We start from the raw sequence: 18518 nt of genomic DNA, 5'->3' as shown, positions 1-18518 counted from the left end.
TGTGTCATGCTAGGGTTTCACTTGGAATGCCATCTTAGAGTTGGCTAGTTTTAGGGTATAGAATGGGCTTCCCAGGTGGCACTAGCGGTAAAGTGGTAAAGCACATTGGTAAAGTGCTTGCCAATGCAGGAGACATAGGAGATGTGGGTTCGATCGCTGGGTTGGGAAGATCCCTTGGAGGAGGGTATGAAAACGACCCATTCCAATATTCTTGCCTGAAGAATCCCATGGACAGAGGAGCCTGGCAGGCCTCAGACCATCGGGTCGCAGAGTTGGATATGACTGAAGCGACTTAGCACACATGCTCACAAACTATAGAATGTCTGAGACAATGAGTTGTTTCCCAAAGCTTTTCTATAGCTATTCATTGCACAGTCAACTTTCATTACAGTCAGGTACGAATAGGGGACACACAAAGGTTAACCAGTATACCCTTGGTAAGTGTAATAATGTATGTGTGTGTTCTCACTTGCGTCTGACACTTTTTGTGACCCCATGGACTGTAGCCCGCCAGGTTTCTCTGTCCATGGACTTTTTCAAGTATGAATACTAGAATGGGTTGTCATTTCTTACTCCAAGGGATCTTCCCGACCCAGGGATCAAAGTTGCTTTTCTTGGGTCTCTGGGCATTGGCAGATGGATTCTTTACCACTGCACCACCCGAGAAGCAGTAAGTGTAATCCTAGGAGTATCACAGGTATGGAGGGGAGCTTGGTTAATTTGTTGGGGGCAGGAGGGCAGAGAGGGCTTACTAGAGGAGGTGACTTATGAGCTGGTTTTGAAGAATAGAAAGGATTCATTCATTGTGAATGCAAGGAGAGCATCCAGGCAGAACAAGTTTTTATAGATGGAGGACAAATGTTATTGCTCCTTATCACAGGAACAAAATGAGGTGAGGGCAGCGGTGAAAGACAGGGTTGGAGAGATACCTAATTTTAATCACCTGTAGTATTTTTGTTTGTCTGTTTCTCTTAATATTACTTCTTTTGGCTCTCCATCGACATTATCTCCTTCATCTCAATCAGACAGAGCTCCTTCATTATTTCCTGATTTTATGTTGCTCTTGAACTAGATGGAAAGTTCCTGAGCCGTGTCTTGTGATCCTTCAGTGTCTTCTATGTTAATGTCTTTGCAGAGCACCACATGGGTCACTGCATGTTGATGGATAAATTGCAGAGGTATATACTGTCTGATTGGACTTCCCTGGTGGCTCAGGTGGTAAAGCGTCTGTCTACAATGCGGGAGACCTGGGTTCGATCCCTGGGTTGGGAAGATTCCCCTGGAGACGGAAATGGCAATCTACTCCAGTACTACTGCCTGGAAAATCCCTTTGACAGAAGAGCCTGGTAGGTTACAGTCCATGGGGTCGCAAAGAGTCGGACACGACTGAGCGACTTCACTTTCACTTTCATACTGTAGGGCGCTGGAGTGAGGTGGAGTTCAGAGAAGAGACGGGGCTTTAAGTGGATTTGAAGGATACAATTGATGGGACAGTGAAGAGCATGGTAAATGGGGTAATATTAAGAGGGGCACTGACACATAAGGGCTGAGGGATGTACAAGGGAAGAAACAGTATGTTCTCACAGGCTTTCATAGGCACATTTATTCATTCTTTTATTCTGTCAGTTTGTTCTTCTAACCCGTCAACCAGCATACATTCACTCTATGTTCTGCTCAAATTGTTTCAGTTTCTGGGAATAAAACAGGGGCAAAAATCCCTGCCCTTAAGGAGCTTGCCTTTTGTGCTCTGCTATGCTAAGTCACTTCAGTCGTGTCCGACTCTGTGCGACCCCATAGACGGCAGCCCACCAGGCTCCCCCGTCCCTGGGATTCTCCAGGCAAGAACACTGGAGTGGGTTGCCATTTCCTTCTCCAATGCATGCAAGTGAAAAGTGACAGTGAAGTCGCTCAGTCGTGTCCAACTCTTAGCGACCCCATGGATTGCAGCCTAACAGGCTCCTCCGTCCATGGGATTTTCCAAGCAAGAGTACTGGAGTGGGGTGCCATTGCCTTCTCCGTACCTTTTGTGGGCGGACATTAAATATTTGAGCCTCACTGGGTGGGAGGGAGGCTATGACACTGGGGAATCCTTTTTCCTGAGCATTATTTTCAACGAATGTGTAGGGGAAGGGGCTTCCTTAATTTTGTTTTCTTTTTGGAAGAAGTAGAGTTGAATTTTATGCCACTGTTGTTCCTGGGTTTAGGTGAGGAGACTTGGGTTCTGTTGCCAGCCTAGAGTTTGGTGCCAGTGGTTAGCCGATTCAGTTGAATCACTGTGTGACTGTCTGGACATCAGGTGATTCAGGGAACTGACAGTGCATCAGATGCCTGATGTAGACATGTCTCCAACCCCAGGCTATAATGGGACATGCCCTAGCTTGGAAATGAGCAGTTCTTAGTTTTTGGCCAAAATAAACGTGGGAAATAAAGAAAGTGGAGTACTTTCTTAGATAAGGAATTTTAACTTCGAAAGCTGATAACTTGCAATAATATAATTATGGAGGTGGGAGTCAAGAAATATGTAATATAAAAGGAGAAAATTACTAAATCTTTCGAAAACTGAGAGACATCAGTAAAAACAGAGAGGTAAACTGAGCAGTTCATAGGTTTTGACCAAAATAAATGTGGGAAATAAAGAAAGCAAAGTACTTTCTTAGACAAGGAATTTTAACTTTGAAAGCTGATACTTGCAATAATATAATTATGGAGGTGGGAGTCAAGAAATAGGTAATATAAAAGGGGAAAATTCCTAAATCTTTTGAAAACTGAGAGACATCAGCAAAAACAGAGAGGTAATTTATTTTTCTTAAATGGCTTAGGCTATCAGGGTTCATCACAGTATTTTGTGAACTACAGGCAACACCTAGCCCTGTAGTTCTAGACATTTCTTGGTATTTCTTATTGGCTTTAGTGTACGTTTCTTTGATTTATGGACACTGTCTCCTCAGGAAAAATGCACAGATGCCCATAAACATAATGTGTATCCACCAACTTCAGGGGTTTCATGGATCTCCTGAGAGCCCCACTGTGCACAACCGCTCTTTTGTTGTGTTCAGTCGCTCAGTTGTGTCCGACTCTTTGTGACCTCGGGACTGTAGCCCACCCAGCTCCCATCTGTCCATGGGATTTCCTAGGCAGGAAAACTGGAGTGGGTTGCCATTTCCTTCTCCAGGGGATCTTCCCGATCCAGGAATCAAACCTGCATCTCCTATATTGACCGGGGTGGGGGATGGTGGTTCTTCACCACTGAGCCACCCTGGAAGCATCCACTCTACTGTGGTAGAATTTTGATTATTTTTGGCAGAGCAACAGGGTGGAAATTAAGAGAAAAAGAGATGCCTTAGATTATGTCTGTTCAAAGTGGTAATTAGTTTACTTCCAAAAAGAAGTTAAGATTTTCTTGCCAACTTTATCACCTGTAACCAATGGCCAAACCACTCTGCCAAGAATTCTGGACATATTTTCCCAATACCCAATCTAAAAAAACATCATGAGATTAGTAATAAACCTATATAGTTTTTTTCCTATCTAATAAAATTTTTTGTGTTTAGTCGCTCACTCATGGATTGTAGCCCACCAGGCTCCTCTGCCCATGGAATTTTCTAGACAAGAATACCAGAGTGGGTTGCCTTTTCTTACTCCAGGGGATCTTCCCAACCCAGGGATCAAACTCACTTCTCTTGCATGGCAGGAGATGTTCTTTACCACTAATGCTACCTGGGAAGTAGAATTTTAGATACACAGAAGGCTGTCCTTCTGGCATTCATTCATCAAAGCACTCCATAGAAAAGTGGCTCTACAGAAGGTTTTTGGGCATATATCCTAATTTTCTGTGGGTAGTACAGGTTTGTGTTTGAGGGTGAGAGCTTGAAAATGAAAATGTTAGATCTGGATGTGGGTTTTGATAGAGGAGCAGGTGAGGAGATATTTCATTTTGATGAGATTGAGTTTGTCCAGGTCTTTTGTTGATTTGTGCACTTGGATAAAATTTGGTGTGATCAGATTTTTTTTTTTTGGTATAGTCAGTTTTGAGGTGGCTTTCAGCAAGGTTAAGGTTTTAAAGTGTTTCATGAATACCAGATTTTAGAAAATGCTTTGAGAGCTCAGAGTTTGATTGACTATAGAGTTTGATATGAATTTTTGGAGAGCAAGTGCCTGACTGAATGGCTTTTTTAGGAAGTGCTTTGGTCAGGACAGTTCTTTGCTTTGGTCAGGACAGTAACCAAGTGGTTACTCTTGGATGACTGTATGGTAAGACAACACCTAATTAAACAGCCGTTTTGGGGTGCATTTTAGATGGGTTGGTTCTTTGCTTATTAGTTATTCTTGAATAGTGTTTTTTTACATACAGGTCTTAGATGATCTCTGTTTTCCAACCAGCTGTGGAAAGGGAAACACTTTTTTGATGTTTTTTATAGTTTTTGGAGAGTTTGTTTAGAGGCAGCTATTTTGGATGAGTATTGACTTGTTTTGGGTGAGTCTGTTTGGGGTAGCTCATTGCTGAACAACTTCTTTGGACAAAAGAATTCTCTGCAGATCAGCTTGTCTTGGGTGAATTTGTGTAGAACCAGGTCCTGGTTAAACAGCTGCCTTTTGATAAGCTTTGGATGAGGAAGCTCTTTTCTGATAAGTTGATTTCATATAAACTTGAATAAACATTTGGGGATGAGTTTGTGAATGGTAAACTTTGTTGATTAGCTGGTCTCCAGTGAATTTGTTTAAAGCCAACTCTTGGCTGACCAGTTATTTCTGGATGAGTTTAGATTGGGACTTTTTTTTTTAAAGATTGGTTTTAGAACAAGTTGAATTTTATCAGAGTTTTACTGAGATGAAGCTGGCCTGAAAGCAGGTGAATCAGACTGTGCTCTTTCCTTGGTTCTACTTTTCCTTTGCTGACTTACGAGATTGATCAGTTCAATTCAGTTCAGTCGCTCAGTCATGTCCGACTCTGTGACCCCAAGAACTGCAGCACGCTAGGCCTCCCTGTCCATCACCAACTCCCGGAGTTTATCCAAACTCATGTCCATTAAGTCAGTGATTCCATCCAACCATCTCATCCTCTGTCGTCCCCTTCTCCTCCTGCCCTCAATCTTTCCCAGCATTGGGGTCTTTTCAAATGAGTCAGCTCTTCGCATCAGAGAGGTAAACAAAAAAACGATCACTGTATCTTAGAAGAGAAATAAGCGAGTAAATTGGTGGTAGTGTCTTTATTTGACACTCATTTTACTGGGTGTTCTAATATAGCTTTTATTTGGCTGTATAGTTAAGCTGTATGATTTTCTCGATTGTAGACCCCAGGCTAAATACTCCAGACAACCTCCTGATCATATTTTAAAATCACCAGATGTCAAGGATATCCTTAAGTGTCTATTGTTGGACAATTGTTATCAATTAGTCTAGGTAATTTATGTTAACTATTAGGAGAAACTGTTGATTTGGGGTGGGGAGGAATTTCTTGTCTTGAGGCTCACTTTAGTGGCTAGTTTTACATTGTGTCCTCTTCCCCTTACCCTAAACCCAACTGAGTTCTGGTCTTATAACTAATTATTCAAACACATAGCTGTTGGATATTTACTATTTTTCATACAGTGGTGATGAGCTGGAAGGTTGCCAATTTGTTGTCTTTGATGTAAAATGAGAATGCTGCTGCTGCTGCTGCTGCTAAGTTGCTTCAGTTGTGTCCGACTCTGTGCGATCCCAAAGACAGCAGCCCACCAGGCTCCCCCGTCCCTGGGATTCTCCAGGCAAGAACACTGGAGTGGGTTGCCATTTCCTTCTCCAATGCATGCAAGTGAAAAGTGAAAGTGAAGTCGCTCAGTCGTGTCTGACTCCTAGCGACCCCATGGACTGCAGCCTACCAGGCTCCTCCATCCATGGGATTTTCCAGGCAAGAGTACTAGAGTGGGGTGCCATTGCCATCTCCGAAAATGAGAATAGACAACACCAAATATACAGTCGTGCCCAAGGCCAACATCTTGAAGTTTGGATGGAGGTGGAGAAGTCTGTACAAGAGATTGCAAAGGAGCAGCACCACAGGAGTAAAACTTGGAGGGGACAGTTTTAGGGCAAAGTAAGAGAATTTTTGAAGAATGACAAAGTGATCAAAGTGTGGGGAGTTGATAAGAGATCAAGTGTAATAGCTACTGAAATAAGTCCATTTAAATTAGCAGCAAGTAAATCATTGGTGAGGGCTTCTTTGGTGGCTCAGTGGTAAAGAATCTACCTGCCAGTGCAGGAGATGTAGGTTTAGTCCCTGGGTGCAGAAGATCCCCTAGAGAAGGCAATGGCAACCCACTCCAGTATTCTTGCCTGGGAAATCCCATGAACAGAGGAGCCTGGTGGGCTACAGTCCAGGGGTTCACAAAGAGTTGGACATGACTGAGCGACTGAACAACAGCAATGAAATCATTGGTGAACTGAGAAATTGGAATCCTGGGATGAAAGCTGAATCAGAGGACATTGAGAGGTGAGTGAAAGGTAAAGATGTGAACACCGGATGATAGGATATCTGTAGATAACTTGGCCTTTTGAAGACTTTAGCTGTGACTTGGTGAAGAAATAAAGGAGTAAAGGTGCTGGGAAGGCAGGGTGTTTTGTATCTAGAGCACAAATAGAGGATTTGATCTTTGGCTGGGCCACTGTAACAGGAATAAAGACAAGTAAGATGGAAACCGGAGAAGGCAATGGCACCCCACTCCAGTACTCTTGCCTGGAAAATCCCATGGATAGAGAAGTCTGGTGGGCTGCAGTCCATGGGATTGCTAAGAGTCGGACACGACTGAGCAACTTCCCTTTCACTTTTCACTTTCATGCATTGGAGAAGGAAATGGCAACCCACTCCAGTGTTCTTGCCTGGAGAATCCCAGGGACGGCAGAGCCTGGTGGGCTGCTGTCTCTGGGGTCGCACAGAGTCGGACACGACTGAGGCGACTTAGCAGCAGCAGCAGCAGCAGCAAGATGGAAACAATTGCAGGCAGATTTGTAGATGTAGTGGCAATACATTGAGGGAATTGTTAAATATTAGGTAAGTTCATTTACTAAGAGCTGAGGGAGAAGAGCGATAGACTGAGATTTTAGGCTGAAGAATATATAACATAATCCTTTTAAAACTGAACTGGGCCCTGTGGAGTTCCCCCAGGGTCAGAAGCCTTTCTGTGTCTCCCATTTTTTGTTTATAGAAAAAGGCTTTAATCTCCTAGACCTTCCCTGACTTCCAAAAAGCAGATTCAAAGTTACTACCTGGGAAAGTGAGAGAATTCAAAAACAAGGGAAAAGCAAGCCCAATGTAATCTCTTCCATGACTGTTAGCTTAAACCAATGCCTTGATTTATGACCCGACACTGTTGAGATAATGTCCTGTGGCTTCAACCGGCTGGCCCCAAACCGACTTAAAATTGATGACACAGGGAGGGCCAATTAAGAACTGAAACTCCCGAACCATCACCAAGGCTCTAAGTCAATTATAAAATGCCACAACCATCGCCTTTTTCTCTCTCCTGGAAAGAAGTTAAGGGATCACAGACCACGATTTAATAGTTTGCTTTACAGAAACACATAGTTCAATCACAATCGCCACAGTGACACATCAAGCAAAAAAAGCAGTTCCAGGAAGTCTGCATCTGCGTCTTATCAGGAAGCTAAAATCATGAAGAATCCTGCCCACTCCCCTTTATCATTTTTGCCTTTATAAACCTTGCAACCTGGCCAGGAAACAGGGTGCTTTTGAGACAGTCGACATCTCCCATCTTCTGGGTTGGTGCCTCCTTGACTACTAAACCTTTCTTTGCTCCAGACTTTGAAGTTTTTGCTTGTTTGGATTCACTGTCCATCCAGCACATGGACTTCAGTTTGACAATACTTTGAAGTGTGAGTGAACATGCTGACTAGAGACTGGTGGTGTGGGGTAATCATGTCTAGTAATTCCAGTTGTTCTGCCGTGAGATCATTTCCAATAATCCTCAACGACTTGGTTAAGTGGTGTGGGTTCAGATAGCTGTGTTTTCAGTGAGAAGTCTTTATTATTATGGACACTTAGCCATGGTGCTGAGGATAGTCAAAACTTCAGGGCAAGGATGGAGCTAACCAAGGATCCTCACTTGGGATTATCCCTCTTCAAATCTCTTCCTCCTCCCTGCTCTTTTCAGCCATTCACTTTTCCTTCTTTAACTGAAACAACATGGAGAAAATAAAAGCCATTATAGGGAAACTCTCTTATCTTCTCAACCTGCCTGCATCTGGGTTTATCTTTCTTACTATAGTGGAAGAAGTATCCTTACTCCTACTGATGGACAACTCCTCTGCTCAGATGGCAAAGAATCCACCTGCAATGCAGGAGACTTGGGTTTGATCCCTGAGTCAGGAAGAACCCCTGGAGAAGGAAATGGCAACTTTTCCATAAGGAAATTGCCTGGAGAATCCTATGGATAGAGGAGCCTGATGAACTACAGCCCATGGGGTTGCAAAGAGTCAGACAACTCAGAGACTTTCACTTACTTTCTACTTTTGTTCTGGATCCCATTCTTTTCTACTTTCTTAAGAACTTCACCTTTTCAGTTCCCTTCCCATCTCATTTTCCTTGGGTCATTTCTATCAGCAGTCTCCACATTAAGAAATACAAAACCAAACTCTCTTGACTCTACAGTCTGCCTTATTTTTGACTCCAATTCCCAAAATAGGAATTGTTTGCATTTTCTCTCTCTATTTTTTCACCTCCCTCATTTCACAGCAGCTTCCATTCCCACGACTCCATTAAAAACACTCTGGTGGCTCAGTGGTAAAGAATCCACTTGCCAATGCAAGAGACTTGAGTTCGATCCTTGGGTCAGGAAGATCCCCTGGAGGAAGAAATGGCAGCTCATTTCAGTATTCTTGCTGGGGAAATCCCATGGATAGAGGGCTACAGTCCTTGGGGTTGCAAAAGAGCCAAATATGACTTAACAACTGAACAGCAATGATCTCCAAGATGCCAGAGCTAAGGGATACTATTTGGTTTCCATTCTATTCAGCCTTTTGGTGGCATTTATACCATAAACCATGGCCTCCTTCTTGAAATACTTTTCTTTCCCCTCCTAGCTTCCATGGTACCACTCTCCTGGTTTTGCTCTTACCTCCCTGATTGTTCCTTCTAGTTTTCTGAACTGTCTTTAGAAAAGTGAAAGTGCCTCAGGTGTAAACCTGAGCTTTCTTCCCTTGCCTTCTCGTTCATTCTCTTCCCTTCCCTTTTCAGCTCCTTTCCCACCTATCTCCCTATATGATCTCATTCAATTCCATGTCTTTAAGTAAAATTTCAAATGCTTATAACTCTCATATTTGTATTTTTGTCCAGGGTTTTCCTATAGAGTTCAACCTCTATATCAATTAAACTACTTGGGGTCTCAGTCTGAATAATAGTCATCTTGAGCACAGTGTACTTCAAACTGAATACTTGATTAAACTCCTCTCAATCTCATTTTTCCTCAGGTCTTCATTATCTTGGTAATTGGCACCTTTGCCCTCCCAGTTATACAGATCAAACATTGAGATTTTATACTTTATTTAACCCTTTTTGGTGCATCCTGTCTATACTTACTAAAATATATCTCAAACTTCTCTTTCTCCAATTTTGTTATTTTCCTCCAATTTTGTGGGTCTTTTAGCCTTGGTACCATTGACATTATGGACCAGATGTCTATTTTTTTCAGTGACACAATCTTCTGTATTGTAGCATGTCTAGCAGCATCCTTGGTCTCTGCCCACTAGATGTCAGTATTGTCTCTCCAGTTTTGACAAAAAAAAAAAAAAAAAAAAAATGTCTCCAGATGTGCTCCATGTCTCCTGATGGATGCAACTTTGTACCCAGTGAAGAACCACTGTTCATGGGGTTCTCAAGGCAAGAATACTGAAGTGGTTTGCCATTCCCTTCTCCAGTGGACTACGTTCTGTCAAATCTCTCCACCATGACCCGCCCGTCTTGGGTTGCCCCACGGGCATGGCTTAGTTTCAGAGTTAGACAAGGCTGTGGTCCTAGTGTGATTAGACTGACTAGTTTTCTGTGAGTATGGTTTCAGTGTGTTTGCCCTCTGATGCCCTCTTGCAACACCTACCGTCTTACTTGGGTTTCTCTTACCTTGGACGTGGGGTATCTCTTCACAGCTGTTCCAGCAAAGCACAGCCATTGCTCCTTACCTTGGACGAGGGGTATCTCCTTACTGCCGCCCTTCCTGACCTTCAACGTGGGATAGCTCCTCTAGGCCCGCCTGTGCCCACTTCAGTATTCTTGCCTTGAGAACCCCATGAACAGTATGAAAAGGCAAAATGATAGGATACTGAAAGAGAAACTCCCCAGGTCAGTAGCTGCCCAATATGCTACTGGAGATCAGTGGAGAAATAACTCCAGAAAGAATGAAGGGATGGAGCCAAAGCAAAAACAATACCCAGCTGTGGATGTGACTGGTAATAGAAGCAAGGTCCGATGCTGTAAAGAGCAATATTGCATAGGAACCTGGAATGTCAGGTCCATGAATCAAGGCAAATTGGAAGTAGTCAAACAAGAGATGGCAAGAGTGAATGTTGAACCTCAGAGACCTCTGGGACAATGTTAAATGCCCCAACATTCGAATCATAGGAGTCCCAGAAGAAGAAGACAGAAAGGGTATGAGAAAATACTTGAGGAGATAATAGTTTAAAACTTACCTAAAATGGAAAGGAATTCTTGGAGAAGTCCAAGAAAGCCAGAGAGTCCCAAACAGGATAAACCCAAGGCAAAATAGCCCAAGACATGTGTTAATCAAACTAATGAAGATCAAACCCAAAGAACAAATATTAAAAGCAGCAAGGGAAAAGCAACAAATAACACACAAGGGGATTCCCATAAGGATAACAGCTGATCTTCCAATAGAAACTCTTCAGGCCAGAAGGGAATGGCAGGACCAGTTAAAGTAATGAAAGAGAAAAATCTACAACCCAGATTATTACACCCAGTCTCATTCAAATATGAAGGAGAAATGAAACGTTTTACAGACAAGCAAAAGCTGAGAGAATTCAGTGCCACCAAACCAGCTCTTCAGCAAATGCTAAGATATCTTCTCTAGACAGGAAACACAGTAAAGGTTTATAAACTTGAACCCAAAACAACAGAGTAAGTGGCAACAGGATCACACTAATCGATAATTACCTTAAAAGTAAATGGGTTGAATGTCCAAACCAAAAGACAAAGACTGGCTGAATGGATACAAAAACAAAACCCCTATATATGCTGTCTACAAGAGACCCACCTCAAACCAAGGGACACATACAAAGTGAAGGGCTGGAAAAGTGAAGGGCTGGAAAAAAGATATTTCATGCAAATGAAGACCAAAAGAAAGCAGGAGTAGCAATACTCATATAAAAAAAAATAGACTTTTAAATAAAGGCTGTGAAAAAAGATGAAGAAGGACACTATATAATGATCAAAGGATCAATCCAAGAAGAAGATTAAAAAAAAAAAAAAAGAGTGAATGTTGACATTCTAGGAATCAGTGAACTGAAATGGACTGGAATGGGTGAATTTAACTCAGATAACCATTATATCTACTACTGTGGGCAGGAATCCCTCAGAAGAAATGGAGTGGCCATCATGGTCAACAAAAGAGTTCGAAATGCAGTACTTGGATGCAATCTCAAAGTGACAGAATAATCTCTGTTCGTTTCCAAGGCAAACCATTCAATATCACAGTAATCCAAGTCTATGCCCCAACCAGTAACGCTGAAGAAGCTGAAGTTGAATGGTTCTATGAAGACCTACAAGACCTTTTAGAACTAACACCCAAAAAAGATGTCCTTTTCATTATAGGGGACTGGAATGCAAAAGTAGGAAGTCAAGAAACACCTGGAGTAACAGGCAAATTTGGCCTTGGAATATGGAATGAAGCAGGCAAAGACTAATAGAGTTTTGACAAGAAAATGCACTGGTCATAACAAACACCCTCTTCCAACAACACAAGAGAAGACTCTATACATGGACATCACCAGATGGTCAACACTGAAATCAGATTGATTATATTCTTTGCAGCCAAAGATGGAGAAGCTGTATACAGTCAGCAAAAACAAGACCAGGAGCTGACTGTGGCTCAGACCATGAACTCCTTATTGCCAAATTCAGACTGAAATTGAAGAAAGTAGGGAAAACCACTAGACCATTCAGGTATGACCTAAATCAAATCCATTATGATTATACAGTGGAAGTGAGAAATAGATTTAAGGGCCTAGATCTGATAGATAGAGTGCCTGATGAACTATGGAATGAGGTTCGTGACATTGTACAGGAGACAGGGATCAAGACCATTCCCATAGAAAAGAAATGCAAAAAAGCAAAATGGCTGTCTGGGGAGGCCTTACAAATAGCTGTGAAAAGGAGAGAAGCGAAAAGCAAAGGAGAAAAGGAAAGATATAAGCATCTGAATGCAGAGTTCCAAAGAATAGCAAGAAGAGATAAGAAAGCCTTCCTCAGCGATCAATGCAAAGAAATAGAGGAAAACAACAGAATGGGAAAGACTAGAGATCTCTTCAAGAAAATCAGAGATACCAAAGGAACATTTCATGCAAAGATGAGCTCGATAAAGGACAGAAATGGTATGGACCTAACAGAAGCAGAAGATATTAAGAAGAGATGGCAAGAATACACAGAAGAACTGTACAAAAAAGATCTTTACGACCCAGATAATCACCATGGTGTGATCACTGACCCAGAGCCAGACATCCTGGAATGTGAAGTCAAGTGGGCCTTAGAAAGCATCACTATGAACAAAGCTAGTGGAGGTGATGGAATTCCAGTCGAACTATTCCAAATCCTGAAAGATGATGCTGTGAAAGTGCTGCACTCAATATGCCAGCAAATTTGGAAAAGTCAGCAGTGGCCACAGGACTGGAAAAGGTCAGTTTTCATTCCAATCCCAAAGAAAGGCAATGCCAAAGAATGCTCAAACTACCGCACAATTGCACTCATCTCACATACTAGTAAAGTAATGCTCAAAAGTCTCCAAGCCAGGCTTCAGCAATATGTGAACCGTGAACTTCCTGATGTTCAAGCTGGTTTTAGAAAAGGCAGAGGAACCAGAGATCAAATTGCCAACATCCACTGGATCATGGAAAAAGCAAGAGAGTTCCAGAAAAGCATTTATTTCTGCTTTATTGACTATGCCAAAGCCTTTGACTATGTGGATCACAATAAACTGTGGAAAATTCTGAAAGAGATGGGAATACCAGACCACCTGATCTGCCTCTTGAGAAATTTGTATGCATGTCAGGAAGCAACAGTTAGAACTGGACATGGAACAACAGACTGGTTCCAAATAGGAAAAGGAGTACATCAAGGCTGTATATTGTCACCCTGTTTATTTAACTTATATGCAGAGTACATCATGAGAAACGCTGGACTGGAAGAAACACAGGCTGGAATCAAGATTGCTGGGAGAAATATTAGTAACCTCAGATATGCAGATGACACCACCCTTAGGGCAGAAAGTGAAGAGGAACTCAGAAGCCTCTTGATGAAAGTGAAAGTGGAGAGTGAAAAAGTTGGCTTAAAGCTCAACATTCAGAAAACGAAGATCATGGCATCCAGTCCCATCACTTCATGGGAAATAGATGGGGAAACAGTGGAAACAGTGTCAGACTTTATTTTTCTAGGCTCCAAAATCACTACAGATGGTGACTGCAGCCATGAAATTAAAAGACGCTTACTCCTTGGAAGGAAAGTTATGACCAATCTAGACAGCATATTAAAAAGCAGAGCCATTACTTTGTCAACAAAGGTTCATGTAGTCAAGGCTATGGTTTTTCCTGTGGTCATGTATGGATGGAAGAGTTGGACTGTGAAGAAAGCTGAGCGCCGAAGAATTGATGCTTTTGAACTGTGGTGTTGGAGAAGACTTTTGAGAGTCCCTTGGTCTGCAAGGAGATCCAACCAGTCCATTCTGAAGGAGATCAGCCCTGGCATTTCTTTGGAAGGAATGATGCTAAAGCTGAAAGTCCCGTACTTTGGCCACCTCATGCGAAGAGTTGACTCATTGGAAAAGACTCTGATGCTGGGAGGAATTGGGGGCAGGAGGAGAAGGGGACGACAGAGGATGAGATGGCTGGATGACATCACTGACTCGATGAACGTGAGTCTCTATGAACTCCGGGAGTTGGTGATGGACAGGGAGGCCTGGCGTGTTGCGATTCATGGGGTTGCAAAGAGTCGGACACGACTGAGCGACTGATCTGATCTGATCTGATCTGAAGAACCACTGACCTAGTCTAAGACAGGATGATCTCTAGCATGAATTGCTGCAGTAAACTCCAAACTAATCTCTTGCCTCTTACCCTCTGCTTCCTGGTCCTGGGTACCATGACATGGATGGCTGTGATGGCTTTTTCATTAATCCCCTGCTTCCATGCTGATTCTCCTTCAGCTCATTTTCTAGATCATCTTCTATGTAATTCAGATAATGTCCTGGTCTATTTAGCATCCTTACTGACTTTTCATTGAATCTTGAGTAAAATACAAACTTATTACCATGGTCTACAAAATCTTTTTAAAAACTTGTTACATTTTAAATTTGAAAAAACCGTAAAATAATTGGTTTCTGTTCATCTCATCTGGTACCAGTTCCTGCACTTTGGATTTCTTCCTATTCTCCTCAAACATGTCAGAGGCTTTGTTTTTGCTTTTCCATCCATCTGAAATCCTTGGTCCCTAGATGTTTGCCTCAGTGGTTTCTTTTCCATCTTTAAGACTTGACTTAAATGTTTTATTTTCAGAGAGAACTTTTCTGGAATGCTCTAGTGCCAAGGAAGTGCTTTCCATCACTTTTCACCACATCACACTGCATGCTTTCTTCTCAGTTCCAACTGCCACTTCCAGTGACCTTGCTTATGTACTATTTACTTGCACGTTGTGTGTTCTCCTGTCTAGAAAGTGAGTTTCATGGAAGTGAGGACATTGTCTTTTCTATAGAGACCTTGCAGCCGGGTACATAATAAACACTTGATAAATATTTATTAGACAAATGAATGATGCAATTTGTAATAGTGGAGAGAGCAGTGGCATGTTAAAATCAGACTTGTTTGCATCTGAATACTGTCTTTGTTTCTTGAGGTAGGACTGTATTGCTATAAACTTCCCTCTTAGAACTGCTTTTGCTGCATCCCATAGGTTTTGCATTGTCGTGTTTTCTTTGTCATTTGTTTCTAGAAATTTTTTGATTTCCCTTTTGATTTCTTCAGTAACCTGTTGGTTACTTAGAAACCTATTGTTTAATCTCCATGTGTTTGTATTTCTTACAGTTTTTTTTCTTATAATTGATATCTAGTCTCATAGTGCTGTGTTCAGAGAAGATGCTTGATACAATTTTCAATTTTCTTAAATTTACTGAGGTTTGATTTGTGACCCAAGATGTGGTATATCCTGGAGAATGTTCCATGTGCACTTGAGAAGAAGGTGTATTCTTCTGCATCTGGATGGAATGTCCTGAAGATAGCAATGAGGTCCATCTCATCTAATGTGTTATTTAAGACTTGTGTTTCCTTATTAATTTTCTGTTTTGATGATCTGTCCATTGGTGTGAGTGGGTTGTTTAAGTCTCCTATTACTATTGTGTTACTGTTAGTTTCTCCTTTTATGTCTGTTAGTGTTTGTCTTATGTATTGAGGTGCTTCTCTGTTGGGTGCATAGATATTTACAGTTGCTATGTCTTCCTCTTGGGTTGATCCCTGATCATTATGTAGTATCCTTCCTTACTGCAGAAGGCAATGGCACCCCACTCCAGCACTCTTGCCTGGAAAATCCTATGGACGGAGGAGCCTGGTAGGCCGCAGTCCATGGGGTCGTTAAGAGTCGGACAAGACTCCAAGACTTTACTTTGGACACGACTGAAGGGACTTAGCAGCAGCAGCAGCATCCTTCCTTACCTCTTGTAATCTTCTTTATTTAAGGTCTATTTTATCTGATATGAGGATTGCTACTCCAGATTTCTTTTGCTTCCCATTTGCATGGAATATATTTTTCCATCCACTTACATCTGTATGTGTCTTTAGGTCTGAAGTGGGTTTCCTGTAGACAGCATATATATGGGTCTTCTTTTTGTATCCAGTGGGTGCATATTTTCTTTATCTTCCAGTGGGTGCAAGAAAATATGGTAGCAAACCAGCACACCCATGTGGCTTTGGATTCTTGTGAAAGAAACAAGGTGGAACCCTTGAAAGAGAGAAAGTTCAGTCTAGTTGAAGAGACAAGCCCAGACCCAGTGTGCCCCACAGATGGCCCTTTGGGCCATCTTTGCTCTGTCTGGGCCAGCCTGCTGCAGCTGTGCTGACAAGCGAGGCAGAGCAGGGTCTCAAGGCCTGTAAAGTCACAGACCCCGACTTTGCCACTGCAGAGGATCCGGGAGAAGCCAGCGCTGGGCTCCAGGCTGAACTGATGCAGGCTGGCTTGCTTGGGAATGTCGACGCTCCAAACTTCACTGTTGAGAACCCCTGGGATGAGGAGTTGATTCTCAAACTTTTATCCGGGCTTTCTAAACCAGTGAGTTCCTATCCAAATACTTATGAATGGGCATGTAAGCTTCCAGCCATCAAGCCCAAGACTGAATTCCAATTAGGTTCTTTGCTGGTCTACATTGATCACTTTATTGGAGAAGCGGCTTTCACCCAAGTCTATGAAGTTACCCATGGAGATGTGAACAACAGCAAAAATAAGGAGAAATTTGCTTTGAAGGTCCAGAAGGCTCCCAACCTCTGGGAATTCTACATTGGGACCCAGCTGATGGAAAGACTGAAGCCAAGTATGCAACACATGTTTATCAAATTTTATTTGGCCCACCTGTTCCAGAATGGCAGCGTGCTAGTAGGAGACCTCTACAGTTATGGCACATTATTAAATGCCATTAATCTCTATAAAAATATCCCTGAAAAAGTGATGCCTCAGGCACTAGTCCTCGATTTTGCTATCAGAATGCTCTGCATGATCCAGCAAGTCCATGACTGCAAAATCATCCACGGAAACATCAAGCCAGACAATTTCATACTCAGAAACAGATTTTTGGAACAAGACAACAAAGATGATGACTTATCTGCCAGCTTGGTCTTGACTGACCTGGGTCAGAGTATAGACATGAAACTTTTTCCTAAAGGAACTGCATTTACAGGAAAGTGTGAAACTTCTGGGTTCCAGTGTATTGAGATGCTCAGTAACAAGCCATGGAACTACCAGGTAGAGAACTAGAGAGATCTGAAACGTTTCCTGTATTACATTCACTGCAGTCTTGAGGTGAGTTTGGGCATCCAGGTAGTTTGAGCTGGTGTAGTCCTCTTCTTGGAGAAGGCAATGGCACCCCACTCCAGTACTCTTGCCTGGAAAATTCCATGGGCGGAGGAGCCTGGTAGGCTGCAGTCCATGGGGTCGCTAAGAGTCAGACACGACTGAGTGATTTCACTTTCACTTTCTTTTTGTATCCATTCAACCAGTCTGTGTCTTTTGGTTGGAGAATTTAATCCATTTACATTTTAGAGTAATTGGAGGCCTTACAAATAGCTGTGAAAAGAAGAGAAACTAAAGGCAAAGGAGAAAAGGAAAGATATATCCATTTGAATGCAGAGTTCCAAAGAATATCAAGGAGAGATAAGAAAGTCTTCCTCAGTGATCATTGCACAAAATAGAGGAAAACAGTAGAATGGGAAAGACTAGAGATCTCTTCAAGAAAATTAGAGATACCAAGGGAACATTTCATGCAAAGTTGGGCACAGTAAAGGACAGAAATGGTATGGACCCAACAGAAGCAGAAGTTATTAAGAAGAGGTGGCAAGAATACACAGAAGCACTATATAAAAAAGATCTTCATGACTCAGATAACAACGATGGTGTGATCACTTACCTAGAGCCAGACACCCTGGAATGTGAAGTCAAGTGGGCCTTAAGAAGTATCTCTACGAACAAAGCTAGTGGAGGTGATAGAATTCTAGTTGAGCTATTTTAAATCCTAAAAGATGATACTGTGAAAGTGCTGCCCTCAGTATGCCAGCAAATTTGGAAAACTCAGCAGTGGCCACAGGGCTGGAAAAGGTCAGTTTTCATTCCAATCCCAAAGAAAGGCAATGCCAAAGAATGCTCAAACTCCCACACAATTGCACTCAATTCTCACACTAGCAAAGCAATGCTTAAAATTCTCTAAGCTAGGCTTCACCAGTACATGAACCATGAACTTCCAGTTATTCAAGCCAGATTTAGAAAAGGCAGAGGAACCAGAGATCAAATTGCCAACATCCATTGGATCATGGAAAAAGGAAACGAGTTCAAGAAAAACATCTACTTATGCTTTCTTGGCTATGCCAAAGACTTGGACTGTGTGGATCCCAACAAATTGTGGAAAATTCTTAAAGAGATGGGAATACCATACCACCTGACCTGCCTCTTGAGAAACCTGTATGCAGGTCAGGAAGCAATAGTTAGAACTGGACATGGAACAATAGACTGGTTCCAAATAGGGAAAGGAGTACATCAAGGCTGTATATTGTCACCCTGT

The 18518-nt window shown here is 42.2% G+C and overlaps 1 protein-coding gene across 1 annotated transcript; it reads left to right on the top strand.

The window, feature by feature from the left end:
- Positions 1–5927: 5927 nt before the first annotated feature.
- On the top strand, positions 5928–18226 carry LOC100848253 (mitotic checkpoint serine/threonine-protein kinase BUB1-like). The gene is made up of 2 exons (XM_059887896.1): positions 5928–6070; positions 16228–18226. The coding sequence occupies exons 1-2, from the start codon at positions 5928–5930 to the stop codon at positions 17219–17221; spliced, it is 1137 nt and encodes a 378-aa protein (XP_059743879.1). The 3' UTR covers positions 17222–18226.
- Positions 18227–18518: the final 292 nt, after the last annotated feature.

The sequence above is a fragment of the Bos taurus genome, chromosome 6 (assembly GCF_002263795.3).
Source record: "Bos taurus isolate L1 Dominette 01449 registration number 42190680 breed Hereford chromosome 6, ARS-UCD2.0, whole genome shotgun sequence".
Classification (NCBI taxonomy): Eukaryota; Metazoa; Chordata; class Mammalia; order Artiodactyla; family Bovidae; genus Bos; species Bos taurus.
This window is presented reverse-complemented; position numbering and strand designations above follow the sequence as displayed.

Coding starts and splice junctions, on each gene's coding strand:
- LOC100848253 (XM_059887896.1), top strand. CDS start 5,928: ATGAGAATAGACAACACCAAATATACAGTCGTGCCCAAGGCCAACATC. Junction 6,071..16,227: donor GGGGACAGTTTTAGGGCAAA/GTAAGAGAATTT, acceptor GTCTAGTTGAAG/AGACAAGCCCAGACCCAGTG.